Source organism: Tasmannia lanceolata, unplaced genomic scaffold, assembly GCF_043159265.1.
Source record: "Tasmannia lanceolata isolate RefF3 unplaced genomic scaffold, GAP_Taslan_0.1 ptg000015l, whole genome shotgun sequence".
Lineage (NCBI taxonomy): Eukaryota > Viridiplantae > Streptophyta > Magnoliopsida > Canellales > Winteraceae > Tasmannia > Tasmannia lanceolata.
In genome coordinates this window covers 26,160,302-26,176,741 of record NW_027518692.1, presented here as the reverse complement: position 1 = coordinate 26,176,741, position 16,440 = coordinate 26,160,302, and the positions used below count along the sequence as shown (strand labels likewise).

Sequence of the window (16,440 nt, the reverse complement as noted above, 5' to 3'; positions counted from 1 at the left end):
ATGTAACTTAGCATATCACATGTATCCCATTTAACTTATTAAAAGGTGCAAGTTAATAAATGCATAAATTTTTTACATTCAACACATGAAAAGTTTAAATAGACATAAATTATAACAACCTCTTTCACTAAGATGGCAATGCTTTGTGTAACAGAGAGCATTTACAGTTTAAAACCATTTTCATACATATCAGTTTTGCTTTGGAATCAGATCAGTAACTATTTCTCCATTTCCCCACTACGACGCAGAACTCTTTCACAAGGAAATGCATATCTGTATAGCGTGGCCTGATAAATGTGGTTGCTTTGACGAATTGAAGTTAGAGAAAATGAAAGTTCAACTGCAATGTGACAACACATAAAGGAATTGAAGTTAGTAGTCAAATGCCATTACATAGAAGACAATTATAAAGCTAGAACTCAACATTCATTATATTCCAAAGAACTACCTGGTAGGCTTTTACACTACCAATAATTGCTTTGTTTCTGGGAGGCAACTAGATTCATGTAAAGCATATGCTATAAATTGCCATGTAAGACTGTAAGAGCAATTCTCAAACCAATTTCTGCTGCAGCCATGTAGTTTTTTTTAGTTATTTCAGGGGGAAACAACCTTCATATGTTTTGTCTTAAAGTTCCGTTCAGAACAGTTGCTTATAAATATGAATTTATATGGTTAACATTCTATGTAATGCACATGGAGGAATGTCCCCCCCTGTTGGACTTATTATGCAGAGCGGTGTGACCTCAATTGCCCAAAAATCTAGACACAGAATAGAATAGAGGTGCAGGAACTTCCCATTTATATTAAATTGACAGGTATACTAACAAATACTTAAAACTTGAAAAAATTATAAAATATGAACTCACTTCACATTGCAGTACTTTTTAAGTACGTGGAAAGATTTTTTTTTATTTTTTTTCCTGAATGGCAGCAAATTTCATTAAAAGGGACCCGAAAAGTCACACTTGGTTACACCATTGTTATCCCTAAGGACACTCCCCACTCTAGATGGGCCTGGATTCCCTAAAACTTAAACCATCAAAGTTAAGTTTAAACACTCCTATGCTTGGAGGGGCAATCAGTGGGCAGGGGAAGATATAGGGTGGTTGTTGTTACAGAGTACCCGCCAAAAATGTCAAAGCATATGGAGACTCTTTTAAAACTAGGGAGAACACTGGACCAAAAAAGGAATCAATGCTTGAACTTTCTGGAAAGTTTGATGAGAGGTTTTTGTTTTGTTTTTGAAGATGCGATTATTTCTTTCTATCCAAATAGCCCAAACATTAGCCAGGAAATCTAACCTCCAAGATACTTTCCCTCTAGAGACCCAAGGATCAAGATTCCAACCTTCAAAGAGCTCGTCAATGTGTGCAGGGTTACCCAAGACATTATAGAGGCACTGATTTTCGTTACCTTAAGTTTGGGTCTGCGTGGCGGATGTGTGCGAAACCTATGCTGTCTGTAACCATGACAAATGGCTCGAGCGTTTCTGATTTGGCTCCTGTTTGTATTTTTTTTTTCTTGATTGTACCAGTTTCCTAATTTGAATGTGTCCTGTCTCTCAATGGTTGTATCCTCTTCTCCAAGTTTTCATTGTGAGAGTTCTCCTGGATAATTATTTCCCAGTTAGTCAATGAAAACTATATATGAAGTGCCTAAAAGAATTAACTTTTTGGAAAATATTTCCAAACAGGTCTCCAAATATGGCACTAAATTGTTGTTGACCTGTAATTGTGATTGCTCTGACCTATATTTAATTTGAATTTTTCCAGGTTATAGTTGAATTAGAACTCTCTGCAGGAGAGAGACTAGCACTTGAACCTGCAGTTAGTAAATTTTTTTTGCCTCATCACGTTTTAACAAATCATGCTTGATGATGGTGTGAAAATTGTTGTTTAATATATAACTGCCATGACTAAGAATCAAATGAGGTTCATGTCAGTGACGACAAGAACCCATAGTTCGATCGTGAGGCGCAGTAGTCCGAACAACGCGCTCCTAGGTCGACCGTGAGCGGTACCGGTTCGAACAGCAACCCCCAAGGTCGACATATAGGTCACTGTGCACAGTTCTGGCCGTAGGGTCTGGAACTCTGGATTATGTAGAAACCTCTGTTTTGGTTGGTTTTTGGGATTCTTTTGCACGGATTACATACCCTTAAACCATTATTTGATGGGATAGTCTATTGAACTAATGAATCGGCCTTTGAACTTTGAATTCCCCAAAGATCTTCGAGATGACTTGTTTCAGGATCCTTATTTATTTTTGGTAATCGGTTGCGACTATTGTTCATACCAAAGAATGTTTTGACGAATTAGGAGTGTGAATGACAATCGATTGACTTGGACATAGAAAGGTTGGACCTTCAAATAAGATAAGTAATATAGCATTACTTGGTTTTACCTCACTTTGAGCTAGAACTGTATTGTCAATGAACTATGGAAAAGATTCGAACTCCAACCTAATGGCTATCTGAACATGCAAAACTCATTGAATATCTGAATTGGTGAAACTCATTGAACATCTGAACTTGTGAAACTCATTGAGTACTTTGTCTTTCAAGTTCAGCTTTCTCCTTATTTAGATCCCATGATTTAGACATGTTGTTCGGACAGTTTGGCTTTCGTTGAAATCCTCCCTATTTACATTGATTATTTCTGAAATTCGAATATAAGAACTTTAGACCACTGACCTAAAGACTATCACGTTATTTGTGGGGCTGCTGACCGTCGGCCTTTAAACGCAGCGTATTTATCTGAATTATCGATCCCGCCAATGGGGGATAATCATTGGTGTTGTCGACAAGTTATTTCGGGAGCTGCTGACCGCCGGCCTTTAAATGCAACGTGTCTATCTGAACCTTATGTTGGGTTTTTCGCCGAAGAAAACCCACTTTAATTACAAAGCAAACAAATATGCGGATTAAAATAACCAAACAATCAAGAGAGCAATCACACAAGAGAACACCAAGATTTACGTGGAAAACCCTCCAACGAAGAGGGAAAAACCACAGGACGGAAATATCCACTAATCAAATAAGTAATACATCGTCTTTCTCTCAAGTTTTCACCCGAAACTTGAGCCAGTGAAAGAAACAAGAGAGATAAAAGGTTACCTTGTTGCGAACACAAAACCCACTTTTTCACCAAAAAATACCCACTTCGATCTTCAAGTCGAAGAAACTCAAATCTTCTCGAAGTCTTTGTGCAACGAGAGGATCTAAAGGCACGGTGAAAAACTCCAAGAAGAATACTCAAGAAAGGCCTAGCTTTTGATCCAAATCAAAACCCTAACACAAAGAAACCCTTGTTCTTCTCTTCTTCTCTACTCTACCTTTTTTTCTTCTTCTTTCTATTCTCTCTTTTTTCGGTTTTACCTTTTTGTGTTTTTTATTTAACGCACACACACACCACCGACTCTCCTTTCCTGTTCCAACTTGGAAAGTTTATAATTTCCTATATCACATAGGAATAAAGTAGTGGATGTGGGGCCTACATGGGCTGGACCCACAACAATCTCCCCCTCCGGGCCCATGAAGAGGAGACAACATCCTTGACTCCCACTTCGAGTCCATGCTAGCTATGCCTAAGCACAGCTCAAGCTTTTCGATCATCTCAGATGAATTCCTATCGGCATGAATCTTCTTCAATTGCACCAACCACGTCTCGATCACATCACGGATCCAACGGTTCCCAAAAAACCATTTCACAATTGCTCGGTATTCTTTGCCTCTATGAGATTGTGACTCCTGCAACCTCTTTGGCTCCCGCTCACTAGTAACCAACATATACTCTGAGGTGGGATATCTTGTTGATGGCCGATGCTCTATAGTAAATCTTCTAACCTGAGATTCCACTATCTTTGTCTGTGGGGGTTGCTCCCCCTGCTCATGATCTATCACAGTATCATGACTACCTGCATCTAATCCACGATCACTAACATCGTCTTGCACTTCTCCCCCATGTGTAACATGCTCGAATGGAGAACGAATAGATGTAAGATCAATAATACCATCAACCGCACTCATAGGTTTTTCAACACTCTCAAAATCTACAAAATCCTTCTCACTCATGTGAGCAAGTCTCTTATGCCACAAGCTAGGAGAACTGTCTTTGGTAAAATTTACCACATCCTTGCACACCTTTGCATAAGTCTTGTATAATGTGCAACAAATCTTCCCCTTTGCAACAACGAGTGAACCTTTGGTGAGCTTCCAAGCTCCCTTACCAAAGTAGCTTTCATAACCTTCCCTATCCATGGCTATCCCAGAAATTAGATTTACGCACATATCAGGAACATGTCGCACATCCCTCAAAGTTAACGTGCATTCAACATTGGTTTCTAAGCACACATCACCAATTCCAACAATCTTTGAGAGACTAGTGTTGCCCATCTTCACCATACCAAAGTCCCCTGCTTTATATAAAGTGAAGAACTCCCTATTGGGAGTAGCGTGGTAAGAAGAACCGGTATCAACAACCCACTCTATACCCTGATCTGCAACATGTAAACACTCTTCTTCTCCAAAAGAGAGTGTTATCACATCTTCAGTAGACACGATAGCTGTAGTGTCTCTCTTTTGTAAACCCAACAATTCTTCCTTATGTAACCCTCTTTGCTACAATGGAAGCATTTTTTCTTCTCTCTTAAATTCGACATTTTTCTGGATTTGTCATAATTTTGTGACCCTCTGCTTTTGCTTCTATCCCTGTTCTCTGTGACAAGAGCCTGTGCATGGTCTGTACCCATTAATTTCCTTCTAGTCTCTTCATTTAGCAAGCTACTAGTAACTTGGCTTATGGTAAGTACACCATCTGGAGCAGAGTTACTAAGTGAAACCACTAAAGTTTCCCAACTGTCAGGTAACGAGCTCAAAAGTAACAATGCCTGCAACTCATCATCTAGCACCATCTTCATTGAAGACAACTGGTTCACTATGCTCCTTAGTTATAAATTCCGTTTCGTTCCGGCCGGAATGGACCGGATTCCGAAACAGAATGGGCATATTTTCCGTTCCGGCCGGAACAGTCTGGAAAGGCGTATTTTTCATTTTTTTGCAAAAAAATTGGAAAAAGTAAAATAAAAATCTCAAAATTACAGAAATGCCATTATAGCTGTTAGGGACTATTTTTTTACACTTCTACCTTCATTTTATGACCGTTTTATAGCTGTTGGGAGGGCATTTTGCGTCATTTTCACCCCAAAAGCTATAAATAGCCCTCTAACCATTGTTTTTTCACAATTCTTTTTTCACAACTCATTTCCTCTTCAAATCTTCTCCTAGAACTACAACCCTTTTATCTCCTACACTACACTACATACAACTATATCTACTTCTCCTACAACAACAAAGATCATCTCAAAGGCCTTTATTATTCCAATTCCAACAAATTCCACTACAAGCTCAAGAAGATCAAAGGCATTTTTTATCTCCTACAACAACAAGCTCTACTATACTAAAGACAAGGGCTTCTCTTCTACAACCTAAGCCTTCTTCAACTCATTCTCTCATCCAAAAGGCGTAAGGAAAGTTAAAGCTTTATTTGATTTAATTTCCTTTCATTTCTTATTCTATTTATCTCAATTTCAACTTAAAAAATGAGTTCTTCTGGAGGAGCCTCATCTATTGGTTCCGCACCCGCTAGATCGGATGACCCGGCATGGGCTTATGGCCTAGTAATTCCTGGTCAAAAAAACTGTGTTAAATGCACATTTTGTGAAAAACTCATAATGGGTGGAGGTATAACCCGATTTAAAGAACATCTAGCGGGTGTTCCTAGCGATGTAGCGGCATATAAAAAAGTCAATGCTGATGTAAAATGGAGAATGACACAAATGTTAGGCGAAATGAAAAAAGAAAGGGCTAGGAAAAGTGTATCAAGGGCAGAGGTGGGTAGTTTTTATGCTGCACCAGAAGAAGAAGATGTGGAGGAGGGGGAGGGGGATGAGGACGACGAACCGATGGGACCACCTCAGCCTAGGAATAAGGGGAAAGCAATTGTTGTAGAACCGAGTGGGGCAAAGAGGAAAAAGAAGGGTCTTGTAGGGGGGTTTAGAGATTTCTTTACACCACGAACAACCCTTGGATCCCAGCCAAGCATTAAGAGTGCTTTGGCAACAAAAGAAACACTTGATCTAGCAAATGTGGCAGTTGGCATGCTTTGCTATGATGCCAACCTGCCTTTCAATGTTACTAATTCACCATATTGGTAGCCAATGTTTGATGCCATAAATGCAGTAGGCTCAGGTTATAAGGCGCCTTCTTTTCACGATTTACGGGGGGGGGGGGGAGGATATTGAAGAAAACTGTACAAGATGTAAACAACTACTTCGAGGAAGTTAAGAATTCATGGAAAACTAGTGGCTGTAGCATTATGGCCGATGGATGGACAGACACCAAACAACGTGCCGTAATTAACTTTTTGGTGTACTGTCCTAAATGAGTAGTTTTCCTTAAATTTGTTAATGCATCTGGCGTAGTGGAGAATGCTGAGGCATTGTTTGCAATTTTTGATGAGATTGTTTTGGAGGTAGGTCCGAAAAATGTGGTGCAGTTTATAACTGATAGTGAGCCAAGTTATAAAGCTGCTGGGAAGAAGTTAGAAATCAAATATGCCACATTCTTCTGGACTCTGTGTGCAGCCCATTGTTTACTTGGGCAAACCAGATGTGTTTCCTCTCATAGGAAGCACAATTGACAGGGCTCGGAAGATTACGAGGTTTATCTACAACCACGCAGCTCTATTGTACTTGATGAGACAGAAATTCACGGGTGGGAGGGACTTGTTTCGTCCTGCGTGGACTAGATTTGCTACCAATTTTATTAGTATACAAAGTCTGGTGCTTCATAGGAAAGCCCTACAACAAATGTTCGTGTCTGATGAGTATGCTGCTAGTAGGTACATTCGACATGGATTGAGTGAAGAGATCGTGAGTACAGTGTTGGATAAATAATTTTGGGACAACTGCAAGCATATTTTAAACATCAGCGAGCCATTGGTGAGGATGCTGCGTTTGGTAGACCGGCAAGACAAACCAGCAATGGGTTACATATATGAGGCCATGGATAGGGCCAAAGAAAACATCAAGCCTAGGCTAAAGAACAAGAAGTCAGATTATGCTCCCATCTGGAGGATTATTGACCAAAGATATGACAAACAACTTCACAGTCCCCTCCATGCAGCGGGATACTTTCTTAACCCTGCTCTCTTTTTCAGTCCTACATTTTCCAAGCATCATGAAGTCACCCGAGGTTTGATTGAATGTATTAATCGACTAGTACTTGATGAAGTTACACAGGACACCATCACCAGTCAGATTGAGAACAATCGGGAGTCCACTGACGTTTGCAATGAAGATGGCAATCCGCAACCGAGGCAGATTGGGACCAGGTATATTGGTTTGTTCATTTAATTAGGTATATTTTATTTAAAATTTCCACAAGTAAATGCTTAACTATTATTATTTCCTTTACAGTTGCATGGTGGAACCAGTTTGGAAATTACGTCCCAGACTTATAGAGTTTTGCCGTCAGAATTCTCAGCCAAACCTGTAGTGCTACTGGATGCGAAAGGAATTGGAACACTTTCGAGCACATCCACTCGGCAAAAAGAAACAGGTTGGAGCATCAGAGGTTGAATGACTTGGTATTTGTCCATTACAACCTCAAGTTTCGAGAAAGGTATGCTACTTAATTGAATTGGAATTAATTTTCTCATATTTCACCACGTGCCTTTAAATTTTAAGTATTACTTATTAATTTATGTTGGACATTCTTTTCAGGGACTTAAACAGAAGATCTTCTACCACTAGCGACCCATTGAGTATAGATCACCTAGATGTTATGATGGATTGGGTTGCGGAAGATGAAGATGTCATTCTGACACCAAACGACATTGGATGGGAAAATATTAAAGCGCCTTCTAGAGTTGATGCGGCCGACGACGATGACGAGGACGCAAACCTTGAGGACACTCCTCCAAGAGGCGGTGGTGACGGCGATGATGAGGGCTACCAGTCGGTTGAGTACGATGATCCTCAACCAGATTCACCACCATTTTGATTTAGATTTAGAGATGATATGAGATGTGGCTGGCACTATGTATTTGGCTTTTGTTCTTCTATGTTCTACTTTTTTATGTCTTAGTTGTATTAAACTTTGGTTTTTAAGTAATAAAGATATCTTTTAGTTCATTTAAGTGTTTCTTATATTTTTCTAACAATTTCTAATTTTTTTGGATTTTTTTCATATTTTTAACTATTTTTTTCGACCGGAACGCCGAACGAAACGGCCGAAACACCGAAACGTTCCGTTCCGGTAGCTAAAACGGAACGGCGACTGGAACGGAATTTATAACTAAGCTATGCTCTGAACTTCATTCAGATGCTCTGCAATCGAACCACCTTCTTTGAACTTCAAGTTTACAAGCTTTTTAATTAAGAAAGCTTTGTTCCTGACAGTCTTTCTCTCATAAAGACCCTCCAACTTTGTCCAAAGAGAACGTACAGATGTTTCATTAGACACATGATGGAACACACTGTCATCCAACCATTGCCTAATATGTCCAACAGCCTTTCTATTCAATTTTTGCCAATCCTTATCAGACATGCCAGTTGGCTTGGCCTTATCACCTTCAATGGGTTCATATAAATTCTTACAAAATATAATATCCTCCATCTTTGGTTTCCAAATCATCCAATTTGATCCAGTCAACTTGATCATAGTTTCTGAAGAACTCTCCATCTCAATCCACACAAACAACTATGCTTCCAAACAACCTCGGCTCTGATACCACTTGTTGGGTTTTTCGCCGAAGAAAACCCACTTTAATTACGAAGCAAACAAATATGTGGATTAAAATAACCAAACAATCAAGAGAGCAATCACACAAGAGAACACCAAGATTTACGTGGAAAACCCTCCAACGAAGAGGGAAAAACCACGGGGCGAATCCGACAAAATATCCACTAATCAAATAAGTAATACATCGTCTTTCTCTCAAGTTTTCACCCGAAACTTGAGCCAATACAAGAAACAAGAGAGATAAAAGGTTACCTTGTTGCGAACAACAAAACCCACTTTTTCATCAAAAAATACCCACTTCGATCTTCAAGTCGAAGAAACCCAAATCTTCTCGAAGTCTCCGTGCAACGAGAGGATCCAACGATGCGGTGAAAATCTCCAAGAAGAATACTCAAGAAAGGCCTAGCTTTTGATCCAAATCAAAACCCTAACACAAAGAAACCCTTGTTCTTGTCTTCTTCTCTACTCTTTTTTTTTTCTTATTCTTTCTATTCTCTCTTTTTTCGGTTTTACCTTTTCGCATTTTTTATTCAACGCCCACACACACCAACGACTCTCCTTTCCCGTTTCAACTTGGAAAGTCTATAATTTCCTATATCACATAGGAATAAAGTAGTGGATGTGAGGCCTACATGGGCTAGACCCACAACACCTTAGAGTTCTACAGGACTATGTGGCTTTATCTAACTCTGAACCAAGTCTCCATACCTTACCTAACAAAGAATTAAAATAAGAAATTTTCTATATTAACATAACATATGCAATTATGTGATTTAAATATGAGTACTGCTAGGCTGCCAACCGAGAGTGGTACCGAACAAATCGCTACCTCCCGGATATGAGGAGGCTAGTTTTGCCATTTTAACAAATAGAAGAAGAAAAAAAAAGGCAAAAAATCACGAGGAAGATGTGGTTGACGTGTGAAGATGCTATTTCTTTGGATCCATTCTTGATATAAATGCAATTAAAAATAATAAAAAATTAACAATTCTATTTATATCACGTGTATATAATCAAATGTAATCAAATTCGTTTATAAAAACAGATTTTGTTCTGCAAAAATCACATTAGAATATAATTAATGGATAAGATAATATTTTCTAACAACCCTTCTCTACAACAAATTTTTGGCTCCCTCCCTGCTCTCACATGACAAGTTCTTATATATGTAGATCAGTATATGTAGCATCTCAGATCCTCAGCCATGCTAAGACACTTGGAATAAGCCTTGGTCTCTTCACTAGAAACCATGGCATCTTCAGAAGTTGGAGCAAAGCTTCAAGCCAGTGTTTCTTCATGGTCTTGGGAGGCAGCCAACCGAACCATTTTCTTGGTTTTAATTGCACTAGTATTAGCTATTTCATGGGGAACTAAGGCATCAAGAAAAGGAAAGTTGAGACTTCCCCCAGGGCCACGTGGGTTCCCGTTGCTCGGATACCTCCCGTTTCTTAGCTCCGAAATCCATCACCAGTTGACACAGTTAGCCCAAATCCATGGTCCGATCATGAAGCTCGGGCTCGGTACCAAGCTCTGCGTAGTATTATCCTCCCCCTCCTTAGCCAAACAAGTCTTAAGAGACCAAGATACCATTTTCGCCAACCGTGATGTGCCCGAATCCGCCCTCGCCTTGTATGAGGGCAAGGGCGTGACGTGGAACCCTTACGGTTCTCACTGGCGGAAGCTCCGAAAACTATTTGTCCGCGAATTGATGAGCAACACAAGCCTTGAAGCTTATTACTCTTTCCGCAAACGGGAAGTGCAAAGGATGGTAATGTGAAAATAAAATAAAAACCAATTACTCCAAAAGCTTAAGTTGTTAGAGTTGGTATATATTATTTAGGGCCGGTGATGATTTTTTCGCACCCCCTGTAGGATAATGCGCCCACCTCTAAAGCTTTTTAACGTCAAATCACATTGCCAGGGGGGCACATTATCCTACACGGGGGATCATCGCCCACTATTAATCATTTATACTCTTTAACACTCCCCATCAAGTGTGGCCGCTTTATTATTATTATTATTAGGTACATTGTGAAACAACCAATTACTCCAAAAGCTTATGCTGTTGGCCGTTTGTATACAAGAATTTTATAATACAGGATGGTAAAATCCTAGATTTTACAAGCTAAAACTTGGATTGTACATTTTCAAAATTGTAAAATCTAGGCTTTTTTAGCTTGTGAAATTTCAATCCTTCCAAACAGCAATTTAATGTTGGTGTTATTTGATCATTTATACTCGAACAGGTAGAGGACGTTCGTGCCCGGATTGGAACCCAGATTGACATTGGAGAGATGGCGTTCATAACCACGCTTAATATAATTACGAGCATATTATGGGGAGAAACACTAGTTGGAGAGGAGAGGTGGAAAGTTGGTGTGGAATTTCGGAAAGCCATAGATGAGATGATTTTGCTGTTTGGAAAACCTAATGTTTCTGAGTTTTTCCCTTCTCTGGCTCGCTTTGATTTGCAAGGCGTGGTGCGTGAGATGAAGAGACTCTTTGTTTGGTTAGAGAAGATCTTTGATTCCGTCATCGATCAGCATATGAAGATGGATAGAGCAGAAGGTGAGGGAAACGAGAAGAAAGAAGGCAGGGATTTATTGAGTATCTTCTTGCAGCTTACCAAGCAAGGAGAATTGACCGTCACAGACGTCAAGGCTACATTTCTAGTAAGATATCATTCGTTTTAGGTGGGAAAAATATTTTAAAAAAAAAATAGGGAAATGATATCAGCACAATCATGTTTTGATATTTGCACTAACTCATCTTGTCTTTTATTATTTAAAGAGCTGTAAAAGGTTATTACAGTTCCCAAAAAGCACTAACAAGCCAATCAAAAAGAAAAGACAAGCGGGGTCAGTGCAATTATTAAAACATAGTCCTAGAGATATCATTTCCCAATTTTTAAACACTCAAAGCTCTCTCTCTCTCTCTCTCTCTCTCTCTCTCTCTCTCACACACACACACACACAATTACTACCACCATAGTTTCAAAATTCCCTAGCAAGGTCATGAACTCTCCCGAGTCGACTGCTTTTCACCTTGGTCGCGTTCTTGTTGGACGCGACCAAGTCAATCAAAACTCCTCTCGACTCTCCCGAGTTATGACCATGTCAACAGAGTACTTGACTTGTTCGCTTTGACCTCGTTCTGACTCACATCCACATTTGGAAACACGGAGTAAACCCATCTCTCTTAAACAAAACCAGATGACCCAGGTTCTCTTCAATCCCTGATTAAAGAATTCTTGTTTGTTTCGTCGGCCGCAAGGATGTTTTATTTTACATTTATGACATGAATTTTTCTCCAGGATATGGTGATCAGAGCAACCGACACAACGTCAACCACGGTGGAGTGGGCAATGGCCGAGATCATCGGCCACCCAGAGATTATGAAGAAAGTTCAAGAAGAATTACTCAAAGTAGTGGGGGAAAATAATACCGTCGAAGAGTCTCATTTGCCTAAATTGCGTTATTTGGAAGCCGTCGTGAAGGAAGCGCAACGACTGCACCCGGTGGCGCCATTTTTAGTCCCAGCAAGGCCGAGCGAATCATCAGCCGTCGGTGGGTATATGATCCCCAAAGGCACCAAAGTAATGGTGAATGTGTATGCAATACATAGAGACCCAAGTGTTTGGGAGAATCCCTTGGAGTTCAACCCAGAAAGGTTTTTGGGGGACTCTAAATTGGATTATAGAGGCACTGATTTTCGTTACCTTCCGTTTGGGTCTGGGCGGCGGATGTGTGCCGGAGTTCCTATGGCGGAGAGGATGCTACTTCTTTTAATTAGTTCTCTTTTACAATCGTTCGAATGGCGGTTGCCAGAGGGAGTGAAGCTCGATCTTTCTGACAAGGTGTCACTTGGTCTGAAGAAAGCAGTGCCTCTTGTTGCCACTCCAACATTACGATTCTCAAAACCATAGCTTATTTTCAACATATTTCTGTTCTAATGTGTGAAACCTATGCTGTAACCATGGCAAATGTTTTGAGCGTTTGGGATTTGGCTCCTGTTTGTATTTTTTTTCTTGATTGTACCAGTTTCCTAATTTGAATGTGTCCTGTTTCTCAATGGTTGTATCCTCTTCTCCAAGTCTTCTTTATGAGAGTTCTCCTTGATAAGTATTTCCGAGTTAGTCAATGAAAATTATATACGAAGTGCCTAAAAGAATCAACTTTTTGGAAAAAATATTTCCAAACAGGTCTCCAAATATGACACTAAATTGTTGTTGACCTGTAGTTGTGATTGCTCCGACTTGTATTTAATTTGAATTTTTCCAGGTTATAGTTGAACTAGAACTCTCTGCAGGAGAGAGATGAGCACTTGAACCTGCATTAGTAAAAAAGATTTGCCTCGTTACGTTTTAACAAACCATGCTTGATGATGTTGTGAAAATTGTTGTTTAATATATAACTGGCATGACTAAGAATCAAATGAGGTCCATTTCAGTGACGACAAGAACCCATAGGTCGATCGTGAGGCGCAGTAGTCCGAACAGCGTGCTCCAAGGTCGATCGTGAGCAGTACCGGTTCGAACAGCAACCCCCAAGGATTACCTTTAGGTCACCATGCGTGGTTCTAGCTGTAGGGTCTGGATTATGTAGAAACCACTGTTTTGGTTGGGTCTTGGGATTCTGTTGCATGGATTACATACCCTTAAACCATTATTAGATGGGATAATCTATTGAACTAATGAATCGACCCTTGAACTTTGAATTCCCTAAAGATCATCGAGATGACTTGTTTAAGGATCCTTGTTTATTTTTTGGTAATCAGTTGCAACTATTGTTCATACCAAAGAATGTTTTGACGAATTAGGAGTGTGAATGACAATCGATTGACTAGGACATAGAAAGGTTGGACCTTCAAATAAGATAAGTAATATAACATTACTTGGTTTTCCCTCACTTTGAGCTAGAACTGTATTGTCAATGAACTATGGAAAAGATCATCGAACTCCAACCCAATGGCTATCTGAACATGCAAAACTCGTTGAATATCTGAATTGGTGAAAGTCATTGAATATCTGAACTTGTGAAACTCATTGAATATCTGAACTTGTGAAACTCGTTGAGTACTTTGTCTTTCAAGTTCAGCTTTCTCCTTATTTAGATCCCATGATTTAGACATGTTGTTCGGACAGTTTGGCTTACGTTGCAATCCTCCCTATTTACATCGATTACTTCTGAAATTTGAATATAAGAACTTTAGACCATTGACTTAAAGACTATCACGTTATTTGTGGGGCTGCTGACCGTTAGCCTTTAAACGCAGCGTGTTTAACTGAATTATCGATCCCGCCAATGGGGGATAGTCATTGGCCTTGTCGACTAGTTATTTCTGGGGCTGCTGACCGCCGGCCTTTAGATGCAACGTGTCTATCTGAACCTTAGAGTTCTTCAGGACTATGTGGCTTTATCGAACTCTGAACCAAGTCTCCATCCCTCTGAATTATTGAACAATGTATCGTGATAAGAACTATTAAAATTTTGAATTACTGACTCTGTAAATCTCTGATATACCGACCCTGTACTGAAAACCCTAAACCCTACTTTCCCTTCTGGGATCAACCATTGAACATATATGTTGAATTCTGAATTCTGAATCAAAATAATTATTTAAACATTTGAACTTATTGAATTGTGTATTGCGCTTAAGAACCATTGGAATCCTAAAACACGTGAGTCTCTTTGATTCTGTTGAAATGTAAACTGGATGTGACTCATGACTCCTTTGGATTCCCATCGATTTTGAAATTATATCAACTTAAATATTCGATGTGTGACCTGTTATCGATCTGTTGAACTCCGTCAGACAGCAACCATATGAACTTAGTCCTCAGGCTCCCAAGACTAATAACTTGTGAATTTTGTACACGAACTCTTGAATTCTCAATACTTGTGACCTTCTGATTATTGATTCATTGACTTGTGTACTAGAACCTTTGAATTTAAACATTTGACTTTGAAATAATCACTCTTGAATATAGAATCTGATTTCAGAACTGTGAATGATATTGAATTTGATATATTTATATTACTGTCACTTGCTTACTTTGCTTTCTTGGCTTGCTTAACCATAGTCTTTGCTTTGTTACTTTTCTGGGCTTTCGCTCATATGTAGTTAACAACATTTTAGATTCTGAGAATTGACTCTCGCGGAGGCTTGTGGCAGGGCCTTTGCATTTTGGCTTATTGGAGTTAGGATCTTTTATTTATTGTTAGTAGCGTGAGTACTTTGAGTTACAAGACAACTTCAATATGACTTGTAATTTTACATTCTGTTGTAGATGAAAGAGAATAGAACTTGATATCATTGTGATTAATGTTTTTGGAAATAGAGTTAGGCATGTTATCTAACTCCTGATTTGTCTTGTGGATTTTGATTTTGGAATTTGATATTAAATGCCTTGTGCACTATGTATGGGGTTCGCCTTGTGGTGCACGGCACGGTCTCGTACCGGGCCGTGTGAGATGATACATTTCATCTACTTGGGCAGCGCAGAGGAGCCGCATGTGCTCTAAGTAGCGCATCAATCGGCGAAGGTTGTCGTAGTTACCACAAGGCATGGGTAGAGAGGCACCCAATTGAGAAAGAGTCATGGGTTCGCGGTGCCCATGAATGATGTCTTCGATGCCCAAATCAAGTGCCCATTTGAGGCCTAGAGAGTCCATGGATGCCACTATGTTGCTCCAAACAGAGCAAGATCATCCAGCTCTTGATTTTTCAGCCCCATTGCTTTGCTTGGATGACTAATTTTTATCTTTGTTCCCAGCTTGTTCCCTCTCATGGGTTTACACGGTGACAGTGTTCCAAAGCTTCTTTAATGGAATTGAATAGTGGGTTGAACACTTGGCATTTTCTTATTGCAGATCCCCTGCTAGGTTTGTGCTCTCGGTCTCCATATCATTTTCCTTATAAGAAATGGTTTTGTTGAGTGCCCAAGGAGCATTGAAAATTTAAATCTACAATAAATTTACATACCGTTGAAAATGTAAACCTATTTTTTTTCTGTTATTTGGCACTGAATTCACATGGGCTCTTTTATTAAATACCCGTGCTGCCTTACACGCGGAACACGAGATTTGGGATCAATACGATTTAACGTGCAATTTACCAAATGACTCTACAAAAGATTCTGCCCCAAACTAATATGATTATGAAAGACACTTCATGTTGCAGGGATTTTCAAAGTACGTACAGGCGGGCAACCACATGGTGATATTGTGGGCCCAAGTCTTTTGGTAAACGATCACATCCATTAGATCAGCAAAAGGATATATAAAATTGGGCCGAATAACGTCTTAAGCGAAGCGTTCGAGGACGTACGACAGCTCTACAGATATTGAGGATTATCTATTCTCTGTTTGGTATTTCCATCTTTCTATTGCGATTTTCATTTTTATAATTTCCCTATTTGCACCAACAAAAATTCTAGAAAGATTCAATTAGATCAAGGGTATAGAATCATTTGTTCAATGTAAATGAAGATCAACGGATATAGACGTCAATACACATAGGCGAGGGTCATGCCAGTTAAGGATACTTTTATCTTCATTGAAATTTTAGGAGATATTGCATGTCCCCTCGTACGCTGGCATTTGGTGGAAATGTAGGGAACGTGCAACTAGTGG

General features: G+C 39.5%; 2 protein-coding genes and 1 pseudogene across 2 annotated transcripts; all 3 read left to right on the top strand.

The window, feature by feature from the left end:
• The first annotated feature begins 5,601 nt into the window (after positions 1-5,601).
• LOC143891895 (uncharacterized) lies at positions 5,602-6,957 on the top strand. Its single transcript, XM_077396394.1, has 3 exons — positions 5,602-6,157; positions 6,451-6,533; positions 6,646-6,957. The coding sequence occupies exons 1-3, from the start codon at positions 5,602-5,604 to the stop codon at positions 6,955-6,957; spliced, it is 951 nt and encodes a 316-aa protein (XP_077252509.1).
• Positions 6,958-7,044: 87 nt separating this feature from the next.
• Positions 7,045-8,065, top strand: LOC143891894 (uncharacterized). The gene is made up of 3 exons (XM_077396393.1): positions 7,045-7,394; positions 7,538-7,684; positions 7,786-8,065. Exons 1-3 carry the CDS (start codon positions 7,045-7,047, stop codon positions 8,063-8,065), a joined length of 777 nt encoding a protein of 258 aa, XP_077252508.1.
• A 1,990-nt stretch (positions 8,066-10,055) lies between these two features.
• Positions 10,056-12,731, top strand: LOC143891893 (labd-13Z-ene-9,15,16-triol synthase, chloroplastic pseudogene; annotated as a pseudogene).
• Positions 12,732-16,440: the final 3,709 nt, after the last annotated feature.